General features: G+C 35.8%; 1 protein-coding gene across 2 annotated transcripts; it reads left to right on the top strand.

The window, feature by feature from the left end:
* Nucleotides 1-1,633: 1,633 nt before the first annotated feature.
* LOC145000676 (BAG-associated GRAM protein 1-like) lies at nucleotides 1,634-9,879 on the top strand. 2 transcript variants are annotated; one of them, XM_078959942.1, is made up of 18 exons: nucleotides 1,637-2,121; nucleotides 2,868-2,921; nucleotides 3,105-3,202; nucleotides 3,367-3,442; nucleotides 3,645-3,773; nucleotides 3,857-3,903; nucleotides 3,991-4,111; nucleotides 4,196-4,312; nucleotides 4,643-4,672; nucleotides 4,759-4,858; nucleotides 5,349-5,455; nucleotides 7,360-7,491; nucleotides 7,644-7,748; nucleotides 7,820-7,966; nucleotides 8,046-8,099; nucleotides 9,110-9,173; nucleotides 9,307-9,368; nucleotides 9,457-9,879. In XM_078959942.1, exons 1-18 carry the CDS (start codon nucleotides 1,948-1,950, stop codon nucleotides 9,529-9,531), a joined length of 1,692 nt encoding a protein of 563 aa, XP_078816068.1. In that variant the 5' UTR covers nucleotides 1,637-1,947; the 3' UTR covers nucleotides 9,532-9,879. The 2 variants fall into 2 exon arrangements, with proteins under 2 accessions (XP_078816069.1, XP_078816068.1); XM_078959943.1 differs by lacking the exons at nucleotides 9,307-9,368; nucleotides 9,457-9,879 and having other exon boundaries at nucleotides 1,634-2,121; nucleotides 8,046-8,127; nucleotides 9,110-9,168.
* The last annotated feature ends 7,297 nt before the right edge of the window (nucleotides 9,880-17,176 follow it).

Raw genomic sequence — 17,176 nt, 5'->3', positions numbered from 1 at the left:
AAAGTAGCAATCTTGTTTTTTCTTCTATGGTTTCAACATCACTTGCACATTTAGAGAAAGAACACTTTCCACCTTGAAAGTAGCTCTTGGAAACCTTCCCCCACAATTGTCAGCATTTGTTTTGTTCTATCTTTCAATACCTTCATGTGCAACAAAAACTCATTTCAACATTTTATTATAATGTTTGTTGCATACTCAAAGAAAATAATTCATTTTACATGAAAAAATGTGTGTAAAAATATCGTAAAATCAATCAATCTTCAAACTAAACAGAACCATAATTGAATTGATAGAAATAACCAAGCAACATACTAGAAATTTGAAGGTAAATAAGTAAGAAACAAGTATATAAACAAAATAACCTTGAAGTTTTTCTAGGTAAATAAGCAAGAAACAGGTAAAACTTACTTTTACACGGGAATTGAATATGACAATCATGAGTAAACACATATGATATAACAGACATCCAAGAATCCAAAGACATAATGCAAATAAAGAAAAGGGTGAGATTTTACCTCAGATTATGTGTAATGAGTAGCAGGGTATTCACGAATATACATTCTATGAACATCAATGACCGGAAGAAGTTGAGTGGAAGAAGCGGAAAATGCTCATTCAATACATGATAACATATCAAGTTCCAAAAATCACTAATTGAAGCTCTTTTCAAGTGTCAAAGAATACAAGAATCAAATAGAGAACTTGAGAGTACCTTTATATTGGATTGACAAACCTTAATTTCAATCGGAAGGAGGCCACAAATACGACCACAATCAGTCAACGATGATGACCTTCAGAGCTCTGCCCTCACACTTTAATCTATATTTCCACACCGGAGCGGAGATGAAGAAAGAATGCACGAGCGGAGAAATTTCACAAGAGGAAGAAGCGAAGCTGCGAAGGCATGAATTCTATTTGGGAACAAAAGTGAAGGGCAAATACGTGAAAGGTAAAAGAAGAACCAAGACCGCTTTGTTTTGTTGGAGGACCGAATCAGCATATAATTGGAGACCGAGTCCTTGATTTGGACCGAGTCCAAGGATGCAAAAGACAAAACAAACAAACTGATTAGGGATTGAGGACAGGGTCCTAACTTGGAACACAATTAAAAGGCTTATCAAATAGATCCTTAGCCAAGTCTTATCCCATGTTCTTGATTATTACCCTCTTTTTTTCTAGTTTAATTTATTCCGGAAGAATTGCATATTCTCGGATCACAGTTTTGCCTATTTGATGCATCAATCAATATATATGAATCGGTAGTATATTTCAAAACAATATAATAAAAATAAACATAAGTAAAATTGTATAATAAGCAAAGCAATGAAAACATATTTGCTATTTCAAATGATTAACCGCGCGTAAATTAGGAAAAAATAAAGTAATAATAATAAACGTGGTTAAAAAGATATTTACACTTAGATTTATAAAATAATAATAGATAGATATGTTGCATATTTTTGTATTAATGTAAAAGTAGAGTTTTAGAAATTGAAGTGGTGCTAAATTTTACATGAGAAAAAAAGTGTGCGGTTTTAGTTGGAGACGGTTTTCACCATGTTAGGACGTCTGTAACCGTACCAGATGTAAAAAGACGTTACAAACAACCACTTTTCCACAAAATCCTTTCTTGTTAACCCTGTTTCAACCCCACCTCCCAACGCATTCAACGCTCTCTCTCTCTCAAATTTTTAAAATTTTGTTTTGTCTTTGCTCTTGCATTCAACGCTGGCTGTTTGTCTCTAGTCTTCGTCTTCTTCGACTCTACCCCCTCCCCCTTCGGCCGCCCCTTTCCATTGACACTTTCTTTTGACTTTTCTTCTTCTACTTCTTCTGTCTTTCTCCCCTAAAATGCTTACATCCATGGAAACACTAATCCCCTCCCCTAATACTTTCTTAATCGATCTTCATTACCTTAATTAATTAATCTTTCCGTTTTTCCTGCAAATGATCACCGAAACGCCAATCGATTGTTTTCTGCCTTCTTGGTGGGAACTCCAAGTAACCGTCGCCGCCGCCTTCTTCGTCATTGCCGCCTACTGGTTTTTCACATACGTCGGTGCCGCCGATCGCTCACTGCTTGATAAACCCGCTTCTGTTTCCCCTGATGACAAGGACAAGGTCATTTCTATTCTTTTCAATTTTCTCTCATCACTCTTAATTTCAACTGCCATCGGTAATTGTTTTTTTTTTTTTTTTTTTTTTTTTTTTTTTTTTTTTTTTTTTTTTTTTTTTAACTTATGTTGTTCCTGTTGACTCAATTTTCAACTAGTTTGGCGTAACTGGGCTTCATATGTTTCTCGTAAGGAATCCTCTGGATTGATATATGATAGTTTGATGAGTTTCTAAATTGTTAGTCTATGATTTTTTAAATTAACTGCAAACTCATTCTTCATCATGTATTCTTCCTGTTGGTTTCCATGGTCAATACGATTAGCTTTCGTCTCAATAATTTGATGAACCGAGTTCTTCTAGTAGTTTGCAAGGAAAAAGTTGATTTCAGAGGAAATGTTGGTGCTAGATATAAATCTGAATCCATATGAAAGGGTTGACCTTAAAAGTCAATATGTATATGTATCTTACGAAGCGGAGTAGTATTTTATTTTCATTGGTGTGGAATAAATATTGTTCTTTTAATAAAGTTTATGTACAGGAAGGATATTTTTGTACGTTGTTCATAAATTGGATCGGTAGTTGCAAATCATTTGCCAATAATCAGTATTCAAACCAGTAACCTATTTATTGTCCACGATTAGAGTGAAAGCCAAAGCCCTGCTGACTTCCCACTACTATCGTACTAATTCACTTATTATCCATTTCACAGAGTAATTGCCACTTGTTTGACATGCATTTGTGCACTTTTGTAGATGGGTCAACCAAAGGGAGATCATCATACCAACAATTCTACTTATATCATCAAGGTATAAGTGCATAACTCCATCAAGGAGGCTCCGGTACATCGGTTTGTGTAAGAATTTGTATATTAAAAAGAAAGTCAAGATAGGACCAACAATGTAAATCTTGAAAGACAAATAGTATTTTCTTTCTTTTTGCATGGAAGTTGTATACTTATGTGTAATATTCACGAGTTGTGTGTTTTGTAGGTTGAGTTGTTGGCAGCTAAAAATCTTATTGGTGCCAACCTTAATGGCACATCAGATCCTTACGCAATCATTACTTGTGGTACAGAAAAGCGATTTAGGTAAATTACAGGATTTTTCATTTGTGTTTGAAGAAAAATACTTTTATCATAAATTTTATATGTGCTAGGGATGATACCATTTCTTGTACAAATTGGTCGATGATTATATATTTCATCAGGTTGTTATAATTATACATTATCCATGATTCATGTTTATTCTGCAGTTCAATGGTTCCTGGTTCAAGAAATCCAATGTGGGGAGAGGAATTCAATTTTTCTGTAGATGAACTTCCTGTAAAGGTAATTTATTTTCCTATTGTCTCCTGCATTTAAAATATAATCGGAGTGCTTCTAATCGGAGCAACTAGCATCTTCATTTAACAAGTGTGGGTGCGAGTGAAAACTTGATGCAATGCAAGTAAATTTGTAGGTATATATATATATATATATATATATATATATATATATATATATATTAAAGTGACGTATATATGTTGTACAGATTAATGTGACAATATATGATTGGGATATAATCTGGAAAAGCGCAGTTCTGGGTTCGGTGACTATTCCCGTTGAAAGCGAAGGACAAACTGGAGCAGTGTGGCATACTTTGAGTAGCCCATCAGGGCAGGTTGATTTTGTATTCTCTCTTGGTAGTTGATAATTGATATTGTTTTGTCAGAATTTAAAAAAAAAAAAAAAATTGTTCATCAGGTTTGTCTCCATATGACAACACAGAAATTCGCTGTCACCTCTGCCAGGTAGGTATTGTCAGCATAATCGTATTACATTTACATTGGTAATAGAAAAGAGCAGTTGAGTAATTAATGTGATATGTGATTGATCAGGAGTTTGAATGGGTATGGTCATGGTGGTCGAAGAAGGATCTCCACAGACAATCAAGGACCAACGGTGGTACATCAGAAACCCGGGCCTTTACAGACTATATTTAATCTCCTTCCAGACGAGGCAATTACCTCTTTTCTTCTTCTTTTTATTATTTATCCCTAGCTACTTCCATTCACAATATCTCTATCTCTTTTCACTTTTCAGGTTGTTGAACAAAGCTATTCGTGTGCAATGGAGAGGTCGTTTCTGTATCATGGCCGTATGTACGTTTCTGCTTGGTATATCTGTTTCCATTCTAACATATTCTCAAAACAAATGAAGGTTAGTTTACCATTCTTTCATACATATATTCTTTACTGGGAACAAGATATATATATATATATATATATATATATATATATATATATATATATATATATATATGATTCTCACATTTGTCAATTTGCGAGTCAAATCAAGAAGCACCATAACGATTGCATGATTTTAAATCGGCGTAGGCCGTAGTAAACAACTTTTCTTGTCTTTTTCACTTTCTCTTTTAATTTGATAATATATGTGTCGGAATGAGTCTTACCCTATGTTAGTGTTGTTGTCGCTCTCATGTAATGTAAGCATTAATATGATCGACTGTTTTATGTTTTCGATTCGCAGGTGATTATTCCATTTGGAGATATAGATGAGGTTTGCAGTCTATTTTCGTCTTCACTAAGTTTCGTTTAGAAATCAATCACCAAAGAATCTTGTGAGGTTAATGCTTATAGTTGCAGATAAGGAGGAGTCAACATGCATTCATAAATCCTGCCATAACAATAGTTCTTCGTATGGGTGCTGGTGGGCATGGTGTCCCCCCATTGGGAAGTCCAGATGGTAAGTTTTTTAGTTCTAAAATTCCTTTCCAAGTACCCTTATTATTAGTAATTTCATATTTTTGTAGCATCTAAAATCTTTGGAGTTATATATATATATATATATATATATATATATATATATATATATATACATATATATATATATATATATATATATATATATATATATATATATATATATATATATACCTCCATTCATAAATATGCATTCCATCTTTTAAAATGTTATCATTCTACTAAGTTGTTAGTAGACATGGACCCTCAGTGCATGTAGTCGCAGTCCATCTTTTAAACACCTAATAAGCAAAATGTAAGAAATAACAACCTACTTTCATTTTTTTTTTCCTATTGCACAATTCTACTTTGAAAAAATCTACCGAGTTATATATTTATAGTAATGACATCTAAAATTCTAAATACAAAGTAATTTTTGGAATTACATTTGGGTGGATGGAGCTTGCTGATCAGTTATGAAACTATTTTTACAGGCAGAGTTAGATATATGTTTGCATCATTTTGGAACAGAAATTCTGCACTAAGAACTTTGCAACGTGGAGCAAAGAACTACCATACAATGCTAGAAGTTGAGAAGAAGGTATATATTGATCATTTTTCATAACTGAGATGTTTTTTTTTATTTAGTGCTAATTAAATGCAGTGTAGGGTATTATACAAAATTTAGTGTTGCTTTTATTATTATTATTATTATTATTATTTTATTTTTTATAGAATGAGGCTTTAATCACATACTAAAATACACACCAAGACATTTTCCCAGAAATCTAGTAACTTGCCATGTTTAATAAATTGTGCCCTGAAATTTATGAGTACACACCAATGAACCGATACACATTAGGTAGTGTTTGGTATAATATGTTCGAGAAGGAATGGGATGGTTGATTCCATTGGAATGAATGTGATTCCATGTATTTTGTTAAATTTTAATTGCTTAGCAGTTAGCCAAGGGAGGGGAGTTATTTTCATTCCATCATGGATCAGAATAATAAATTGCAATATAAAACATTATTATTTATGTAATTGTTAATGTAAAACATTATTATTTATGTAATTATTAATGAAACACAAGTCGAGTCATTTGAAACCCTAAAATATTCGACCAGGTAGCGTGACTCCGGAAAAAATCGCGAGTCTTTGCTTGACTCATTCCGAGTCGATTCAATGTTTGAACAAGCCACATGTCTATCAGGTTTCTGAAACCCTAAACACATTTTTCTTTATATTTCTATATATGTACCAAACTTGCCCTCAAGCTTTTACCTTTTGTTCAAATTACCCCTTGCTCCACTTTCTTAAACACTCCATCCCCCCAATTATTCTGAATGTGCATTAATATTCATCAAATATTATGTCTTTATATATATATATATATATATATATATATATATATATATATATATATATATATATATATATATATATATATATATGTATATCACGACTCTTACGAGTACTTGAGTAGAAATGTGACGTTTTCGAGTCATGAATTGACAATTATGATTATATTCATAATTGGGTTTTATTGTCTTTAATTTATTAATTTTGTAAATAGAAGTTTTGTTGATTATAAGTAAATAATGTATAAAATAGAGTTAATTGTATCCAAAAATTAAATTTACATAAATGGTCCCTGTGGTTATCCATTTCTATTTCTATTCCTATAAGCCAAGCAAGCATGATTACAGGTAGACCTGCCAATTTGATACAGGACACGATTAACACGATACGAGTTTTTCGTGTATGTGTTTTTGAAATTCGTGTTTCGTGTTTATTCGTGTCTGACACGTATTTTAAATTCGTGTTTCGTGTCTTACACGTGTTAAACACGAATTTATCTGTTTAGACACGTATAAGACATGATACAAATTCGTGTTGACAGGTGACACATACAAACACATATATACATATATATACTTTAGGGTTAAATTTTATATTTATAACATATTAGGGACTGATTTCGTAGAAGTCAATAATTAGTTTATAGCCCTAGCTTAAAAAAAGCCATTAAAAACGTGTCTATTCGTGTTTTTTCGTGTAACACAGCTAAAAAACGTGTGTATTCGTGTCATGTCACGTGTCATACGAATTTTTTACGTGTCGTGTTTGTGTTTGATACCCCAAACACGTTTTATAATTCGTGTCGCGTTCGTGTTTAACAAATTCGAGTCGTGTAAATTCGTGTCTGACACGAATATACACACAGACACGGATTGCCCGGTCTAATTATAGGGCAGGGAGCATTTATGGAATTTAGTCTAAAATAAAAAAATTCACATGAAAGTTGCTTCCATTCCTATATATAGGGTCGAGCCAAGCAAGCAAGCATTATTATTTTACAATTTGGCATTCCATGCAATCCAAGGCCAAGCAAACCAAATAGAGCTTTATTGATGGAATAATAACATTGACAGGAATGGTTATGTTAATTGTCTGTCTAAAAATTGTTTAGAATGATGAATAATGATTGATTTATATATACAGGAGAAACAACAGTCTGAGTTGCGTGCAAGCAGTAGCTCTCTAAGTAAGAAGCATGCTAAGATTCCAGAAGAAAGTGTGTCAAAAAAGTACCAGCCCTTCATTCAAGAGGATGTTCTCACTGCCATATATAAGGTATGACTATGCAGATGCCTATTTTATTTCTCACAAGTCAGCAATCAAAATTTTATATTATTTTCTTTTCACTGTTATATATATATATATATATATATATATATATATATATATATATATAATTGATGGGATGGGATGGGTGGATCCTGCAGGATACCTTTCCAACAAGCGTTCAACAGTTTTTTGAATTACTGTTGAAAGATGGATCAAATTTCATAAACAAATACCGGTCAGCCCGCAAGGACACAAACCTTAATGTAAGCGAATTAATGTTGATATGTGTTAAAATCAAGTATCAAGCAAGGCATTAATATTAAAAATGTTATAGATGGGACAATGGCATTGTGCTGAAGAATATGATGGTGAGGTAAGAGAAATTACATTTAGATCCCTTTGTAATAGTCCTATGTGCCCACCAGATACAGCTATGACCGAATGGCAGCATCTTCTGATGTCCCCCGAAAAAACATCTCTCGTCAGTACCTTCTTTTTCTTTTTTCTTTTTCTTTTTATTTTTTCAAGTAATTAAGTTGACATCTCATTTGTAATTGTAGGTATTTGAAACGGTACAACAGGCACATGATGTGCCATTCGGATCTTATTTTGAGGTATACCCTCATTCCTTAACTTAACTAGGTAGGTACGTTTCTTTGGGATTATCAATCACACAAGGAATTTATCAAAGCATTCATTCCAATGTGGTTTTGTTTTTTCCTTGATGGAATGGAATCTGATTCTTTTTCTTGCCATTCCATTAGAATAAATAAATAAGTTGTTTGTTTTGCCTCATCTGATTCCTGTTATTTTGACAATTTTCTTTTTCCATCATGGAATGGAATGAGGCACGTACTGCAATATAACCCATTAAAATAATGTTTAGAATAGTGTTACATATAGGATTGATGTCACCATTTAGTCATGGAACATCAAACCGGGCAAAATTAAACCTCACACTTTTTCACATTGTGGCATCAATATACTCAACGTGGTATGCCATGTGGGCAATTTCTGTTCCAGCATCATCCATGTGCCGCTGATGTGGCGTCTATGTGGATTTATTATTATTCTTATTCTTATTATTATCATATATAACATAGAATAATCCCCTCCCCATCGTCATCTTCCCCCGACCCCCAGGACTACCACGAACATCTTCCACCACCACCACAACCTTCTGCTGGTTCTCTTGTTGGGACGATTTCATCACCCAGACTAATCAAAGAAAAAAAACATAAAACGTTTTCCAAAACCTTTGAAAACAATTGAGAGGTCTTGTCGATCAATCTGATGGGATCAGAGACTTGATTTCTTGACCTTGAAAAATCGAGACTGTATATAATTGGTGAGTTGATATTAGATAGTGTTTAAATTTGGGGTTCAATAAAAGCCTAACACGTGGTCAATGAACACAACAGATGGAACGAAAAATAAAATGGCGTTTTGATTCATTCATTTGACTCTCGTTTCTTTATAACGGTTTGAACCCAGAGACTCATCTTCTTTAGGTTAAATGCTTCAAACCAGTAGATGATTAATGAATGTTGAAAACAAAAACTATGGGATATTTTGAATCAACAGATCTATGTGGTTATTGTATTAGTTTGATTGGCTATATCAGGTGCACTGTAGATGGTCTGTCGAGGCAAGTTCTGAATCATTATGCACTATTGATGTAAAAGTTGGTAAGTGTGTGTTAATCTATGGTGTCAAAATGAGAGTGCATTGCGTGGTGTTTTGATATTTACTAATGATCATGAATTTGGCATGTTGTGAAAATATTAGAAAAAATAATGTTTTTGTTGTTGGGTGAATTAGGTGTGCATTTTAAAAAATGGTGTGTGATGCAATCTAAAATCAAGTCGGGCGCTATCAACGAGGTATATAATCTGACAATGATGATGAAATAGATAAGAAATAAATATATTAAGAAACCAATATGATATGTTGATGCATTGTATGGTGCAGTATAAGAAAGAGGTTGAGATAATGCTGGAAGTGGCCCGTTCATGTATCAACTCTCGCCAAGACTCGGACCAATAAATACATAACTGAAGCTGATGTCATGTATTATAAGGGGACAGACAGACAGACAGCAGAGCCACTCGTGGATACATACAATACAATACAATACAGTACATTACACAATACACAAAGCAAACATGAGAGACACACAAATAAATACGTATAGGTATGTTTAATTAGGGTTATTGGTTTGCTTAGAAATGATATGTTAATTCCTCTTGTTGTTCTTGTTGTTGTTGGGACGGTGGACAAGTAATTGCACCCTGTCTCGTTTGAGAAAGCGTGGTGTGCTTTTCTCTTTTCCTTTCTGTAATGGAACAACTTCTTCCTTCTTCACCCCACAATTCTATTTCTAAATTATTACAATGGACTTCTTTGTGCATTTCAACTGATTTAAATAAACAAAATTAAGGAATTGTTAGTATACATATATTTGTAATCACATGGTTTTTTTTATGAAATGGAAGTTAACGTGACCCTCCATTCATATCACCAGCAGGAAAGAAAAAAAAAGGTTGTTAAACATGACCGGTTATTGAATGAATGTAACAGTTGTTGACGATAACATTATTTATTGACCCAACTATATGTGTCTATTCATTTAATGACACTACAAGATGACATGACATGGATATAGTTGAAGGCTTAATATTTGACATTTTTATTTTTGTTAACCGGCCACTATTCACCGTCAGAATTTAGAAATTGTAATTCAAAGACCTCAACAAGTAAATCTTAGTGCCTTTTTTTTTTTTCTACTTCTATTTAACTATAAGATTAACGTTCGTAGTTGATAAAAAGCTAATACTACTCGAGGTATTTTATTTATTTATTATTATTATTTATTATTATTACTATTTTTATTTTTTAAAACGACAATAATTTAAATATTTCCTCTACGTTGGATTGAATATATATATATATATATATATATATATATATATATATATATATATATATATATATATATATATATATATATATATATATATATATATATATATATATATATATATAGGGGCGGAACACAAACACCATAATTGGGAGGCCAATATCAAAATTTCAAAACATAATAGTAAGAGAAAGAAAATTTTGTTCAAAATTATGCACTCTAAAAATTATAAGATATCAAAATTTCAAAACATAATAGTAAGACAAGAAAATTATATTCAAAATTATGCACTCTAAAATTTAAAACTTATAAAAATATCGTTGTATTGCTGATTAAAGTGGAACTCGTGGATTTTCAGTTTTTTAAAGTTATTTTTAAACTAATATTTTCAATAAATTGTATTTCAAATAACAAAACCAAAAATATAAAAAAAAAATTATTGAAACACTCTATCTTAAATTGTATTTTTTAACTTTGTTTAAATTATAAGACTCGCACTATAAATAAATAACATATACATATTATTTAAATAATATATACATAACCCATACATAACCCATGATACATGGATATATTGTTGTTTGTGTAACTTTTTATTTCAGTTTTACAATACCAAACAATATGTGTAATTTTTCAGTAAATAATAAATAATTTTAATTTATAAATAATAGTTGTCCTTAGGTCAAAGCCTATTACCTACTACCTACAAGGCTACAACACATTTTACAAAACCTGCAATGTAAGGTCTAAAGATATTTCATATCACACTTTATAGATAATAACTTTGGTGGGAGAATAGAAAGAGAAAAGAGAGTACCCTTTTTGGTCTTCATATGGAGAGAAGAATGGAGAAGGAAACGGAAAGCAAAACACGATGGAAATCAAATGTTTTTAATCTCAGGTTTTTGTTAAATGCTGACAGAGAGCACTAATCGATGGAAATCGGATGAAGAGCTGTAATCGGCGAGGATTAGTAGAATTTAAGGTTTGCTTATACTCAAAGTTTTGAGTTACGAATTGTATAATGTAACACGGTAAAAATTTGAATAATTTTTCACTTTTGAAAAACCATGAAATATAGTTTGCATTCATAAATCAAAAAACATTGTATCAGTACAAAACCCCAAGATCAAAATGTTTAAACTCCAATATGCATGTGTACGAGTCATGCCAGCGCCTTCCCGCGATCATCGCTAGTACCTGAAACACATATCACATAACACTGTAAGCACAAATGCTTAGTGAGTTCCCCAAAATATCACATATAGCACATACGCCTTTCTAGGCCATAGGACCTTCCGATCCAAGTGTCTCAGGGGATTTCCATCCTAGACTCTGATGAACTTCTGGTCCATATCATCTTGACCTTCCGGCCCACATCATGTTCATAGCACATAACATATCACATATAACTTACATCACATATACATCATACACATAAGACCCTTTGGTCACATATAATTACCCCATCGGGTAAGGCATAGTGAGGAGACTCACCTCAGACGTCTCGTAAATCTCTGACTCAGTAGAAGTATTGCCTAGCCTTCACCTATTCACACAAAGTAAATACCCTCATAAACATAACACTCGAGGCTAGACTCGACCTTCTATTGTCACCCTCAGAAGGGTAAAAGGCTATTTTACCCCCCCCCCCCCTATTGACTAAAGGACCCCATTGTTGACCAACCCTAAAAGTCAACGGTCAACTTTGACCCAACTCGCCGAGTGCACTCCGGTGACTCGGCGAGTACACACATGTCTACTAACTCTCTGTCTCGCTTGGTACGTCGAGTCCTACCCTATGCTCGACAAGTCACACCTGGCATGAATCGCGGGGCTACCCCGACTCAACTCGCCGAGTCTCAAGAACAACTCGGCGAGTACCGCCTTGAACTTCAGTCTTTTAACCCCCTTCTGACTCACCGTGTTATCTCCCAACTCGACAAGTCTACTCACTGAGTGATCCGCATGGACCTTAACCCTACTCGCCGAGTCTCAAGAACAACTCGGCGAGTTCATGCCATGCACAGACTCTATTGACCTCCTGTGGTCAGATCTGTGCCCCTAATCCATAGATCTGGCCTTCCCAAGCATAAATGTCACGTAAATTCTGAATCTTGATGCTTATAACTCAACTAATAGGCATCAAATGGTGAGTTTGTCCCAAATACCTTAACCCAAGGTCATGACCTCCATTGTTCTTCATAAAGCTTGAAGAATAAGGCTCTCTGGACCTCTATGGGTCCAGGTACAAAGCCTTATCTCTAGAAGGGACTATTTGGACCTCAAATCAACTTAGTCAAGGGTACAAGAAACCCTAAAACCACATATCCTTCCCAAAACAGAAGAAGAGTCGAAATAATACCTCAAATGAATGATCTTAGCTTTTAGTCCTTAGAATAGCAACCTCCTTTGCTTTCCCTTGGCTAGAACCGCCTTCCTTTTACTAGGAATCCGGATGTTGCAATTCTCCCCCACTAGAATCAGACTTCGCCCTCGAAGTCTCACTCTGAAAACAACTCTGGATGCTGCTCACGCATCTCACGCTCCGGCTCCCAAGTAAGCTCCGACCCTTTTCGATGTTGCCACTGGACCTGCACCAGAGGCACTTCCTTGTTCCTCAGAACCTTGATCTTTCGATCTCGAATCGCCACTGGTTTCTCAATGTAGTTCAGGCCCACATCCACATGAATATCCTCCAATGGCACCACCGCCGACTCGTCGGCTATACACTTTCTCAGCTGCGACACATGGAATGTATCATGAATCTGGTCCAACTCCGCAGGTAACTCCAAACGATACGCTACCCTACCCACCCCCGGGATCACTCTGAATGGCCCAATATACCGCGGCCCCAGCTTGCCCCACTTCCTGAATCGGATCACTCCTTTCTAAGGGGATACCTTTAGGAGCACGAAGTCACCAACCTGAAACTCGAGCTCAGATCGTCGCCTATCTGCATAACTCTTCTGGCGACTCTGAGCGGTTAGCAACCTCTTCCGGACCTGCTGAATCTGCTCAGTCGTCTGAAGCATGATCTCTGTACTTCTTATCGTACACTACCCTACTTCTCCCCAGCAAATGGGGGTCCGACACCTCCTCCCATACAACAGCTCAAAGCGTGGCATACCAATGCTCGAATGATGGCTGGTGTTGTAGGAAAACTCTGCTAAGGGAAAATACGTGTCCGAGCTCCCACCGAAATCTAGCACACATGCTCGAATCATGTCCTCGAGCATCTAAATCGTCCGCTCACTCTGTCCGTCAGTCTGCGGGTGGTATGCGGTACTAGAATGTAACCTCGTACCCAACTCCTCATGGAATTTCTTCCAAAATTTGGAAGTGAAATGCACATCTCGATCTGAGACAATCGAGATTGGCACTCCATGTTGCGATACCACCTCTCTCACGTACAATTCTGCTAGCCTCTCAGCAGAAGAGCTCTCCTGATGGCAAGGAAGTGAGCGCTCTTCGTCAACCTGTCCACAATCACCCAAATTGCATCGACACCCCTAGCAGTCCTCGGCAACTTGGTGATAAAATCCATGGTGATCTGTCCCACTTCCACTCAGGAACCTCCAATGGCTGTAACTTGCCATGCGGACGTTGGTGCTCAGCCTTAACCTTGCAATAGGTTAGGCACCTCTCAACGAACCACGCGGCGTCCTTCTTCATACAGGGCCACCAATATTCCCTCTTCAGATCCAAGTACATCTTAGTGGCACAGGGATGGATTGAGAACTTCGTTCTATGCACCTCCTCCATCAAAACGGTACGCGTTGCACCCACAAACGGTACCCAAATCCGTCCCTGAAAAGTCATAAGCTGTCACACCCCAAAACCAAGAATGGCGGAAACGTTCTGGGGCGGAGGACGTCATGTAAAGTATCACAACACAGTAAATGTAAATAAGCAAAAAACATCATCCATTGCATTAAATATAAAATTTTAATACAAGCGTGTTCCGTACAGTTTTAGACACCAAAAATATAATGTAAATCAAAATAATATGATGAGTCTTGAATGCGCTCCATCTTCTCAAAAGCTAGCATCGATACCTGTCTACTGATGACCTGAGAATACAAGTTATTTTGAAAGAGTTTATCAGCATTAAGCTGGTGAATTCATAAGTATTTTAGTGTCGATGTTTGTTATCAAAACGTTTGAACCTGTCGCAAGTATGGGTTGTAAATGTATGTAAGTGTTTGTAAAAGTTTGAATCTCTCAGAAAAACCTATATTTTCTGTTAAAGTAGCCCTCTACCAAGGCTTAACTGTTTTGTATGCTCATTTGATGTAAAAGTGTGTAATTTCCCAAGTGTAACTATCATTTAACAAAATATAGCTTGTACATTAAAGTTTAAGTGAGGTTATCACCAAAATGTAATGGGTAAATTATTGTAGTATGGTAGTTTTGTTTTATAGGAACTACTGCTGTACTAACTACCTTAAACCGGATTTATATTAAGGTATCATGTGATAAATTACACCATACTATCGACTGGTAACATCGACAACGTATAGTCGAAAAATAAGATATGACGTTTGGCACCCGCAGACCTGTCGGTCCCACTGTAGCTAGCAGCGAGGTGTAAAATAGTCAATCCAGTATAGATCTATACGCAAACTCACGCTCTCCCTCCAAGAGACTCTGGCTACAACTCGGGTCATGACAATTAAGACATGCTCCCATACAGTGGATCACAATTGTTAACGTATTCGTGTATATGCAATATAATATTACTTGTTCTAGTATCGTTGTATATGTTCTCTTAGTAATAAGTATTGACTCCTGAATGAACTAACTCGTTGATCTAGAAATTGTAGTAGTATGATCCTGTGTTACCCCGATGGTAACTTACTAATGATGTGCTAATAAGTATGAATATGGAAGTACTTTTATGTCTATACATGTATATATGATATATAACTAATATTGAAACGACCCTCGGATGGTCACCCAAAATTCCACCAGACCACATCCAAATCGAGGAAAAGGAAATAGGGCAGGTGGCTTTCCTAAGCCCTTTAAACATTATTTATACATCTATACATATATGGGCATGCAAATTTATAAGTAGTAAAACAAAGTTTACAATAAAGTATTTGATAAGTAAAAGAGTTTGTAAAACATTTTGAAGTAAAACAGTTTGAACAGTGATAAAATCATTGGTTTCCTAGTTATTAATCACATGTGATTAATGCAATCACATGTGATCGAAGCAATAACTATAAGTGTTTAACTTGTATCCCCCCCATAAAGTATTTAAAACATTTAAAAGCATTTCAAAGGTTGAATAAAGGGGTATGAACTCACTTGGAAGCTTGAAGATAGCGAGATCGAAAAACGGGCAGAGTTTCGTCTCGAGAAACGGATTTTTCTCAGGATTCTCGGGAATCTTAGGAGTAAAATCGACTCTCGGGACTTGAGCAAAAAGACCAGAGCTTCGGGTTTGAACGGGTATGGAAATCGAGGCAAGATCGTGAGAGAAAGAGAGAAAATGAACAAATTTTTCGGAAAGGCTCGCATCCCTTTTATAGGGGTGCTGAACCGCCTCCGTACGCGGGGCGTACGGGCGTACGCAGCGCGTACCCATACGTCATCGCTTACATATTTCAGATGGGGCGGGTTGGATGGGACGGCGGGTTGGGTAGCTTCGCATAGGGCGACGTGGACGATCCGAGGCCGTGGCCTCGAGTACGCAGGGCGTACGAGGGTACGCGGCGCGTACCTCGGCCCTAGGTTGACTCCTCTTCGGATAATACCGAATTTTTAATAAAAATTATATATAAATTATTTATCAAACTTCAAAAATTCATATCTCCTTCATACGAACTCCGTTTTCGACGTTCTTTATATCCCCGCGAAGGTGAGACTACGATCTACAACATTCGTTTAGATTCCGTTGGCAAATTCCGAAATTATTTTTATTATTTATTTATTAAAATAACGTGATTAAGGAATTTCTTTAAAAATTCATAACTTCTTTATCTGACGTCGGTTTTTGCCAGACTTTTTACCGTTGAAATACCATTGTCGAGACCTTCGATTCTCGTTTAGGTCATTCCGGCCAAATGTCGCTCGATCTCCGTTTCGAGTTTTTAGCTGTCTGTTGGTAAGCTGAACTTGGAAAAATCATAACTTCAATATACAAAGTTGGATTTAGGCGTTCTTTTTACGTACGATCATGGTTTAATGATATTTAAACATAGAAGAATTTAAATAGAAACTTTTTGGACATTTTATTATCAAAGTAAATTTTATTAACTCAAAAATGTTTACAATACTTGACCTATTAGGCCATTACAAAGAGTTGAAATATCGGGTTGTCACATAAGCCCTCGGTTATCGGTAACGAACCTCGATACTTGACCGATAACTCGCTCCCTCTTCTGGTTTTCCGGTCTCACGGCCTCGGTCTGGGCTCCCCGGATGGTGTCCAACACCGGAGTCATCACTGACAATCTCATAGAAACGTCTTACATTGGAACGCTCTCCACCCTACAACTCAGGGCATCGGCTACCACGTTAGGCTTACCCGGGTGATACAAGATCTCGCAATCATAATCCTTTACCACATCCAACCATCTCCTCTGATGCATATTCAGGTTGGGCTGATCCATCAAGTACTTCAGGCTCTTATGATCCGTGTAAATGGTACATCGAACTCCATACAGATAGTGACGCCAGATCTTGAGGGCGAACACTATTTCCCCCAACTCCAAATCGTGGGTAGGATACCTCACCTCATGAGGTTTCAGCTGTCTCAAT

Source organism: Lactuca saligna, chromosome 6 (assembly GCF_052625555.1).
Source record: "Lactuca saligna cultivar CGN05327 chromosome 6, ASM5262555v1, whole genome shotgun sequence".
Lineage (NCBI taxonomy): Eukaryota > Viridiplantae > Streptophyta > Magnoliopsida > Asterales > Asteraceae > Lactuca > Lactuca saligna.
Note: the sequence above shows the minus strand (reverse complement) of the source record. Positions and strands in the feature narration are given on the sequence as shown.

Bases quoted from the DNA above. Each gene is read 5' to 3' on its own strand.
- LOC145000676 (XM_078959942.1), top strand. From the start codon at position 1,948: ATGATCACCGAAACGCCAATCGATTGTTTTCTGCCTTCTTGGTGGGAA. The intron at 2,122-2,867 runs GTCATTTCTATT...GCACTTTTGTAG, and splicing joins CCCCTGATGACAAGGACAAG to ATGGGTCAACCAAAGGGAGA. The intron at 7,749-7,819 runs GTAAGCGAATTA...AAAATGTTATAG, and splicing joins GCAAGGACACAAACCTTAAT to ATGGGACAATGGCATTGTGC.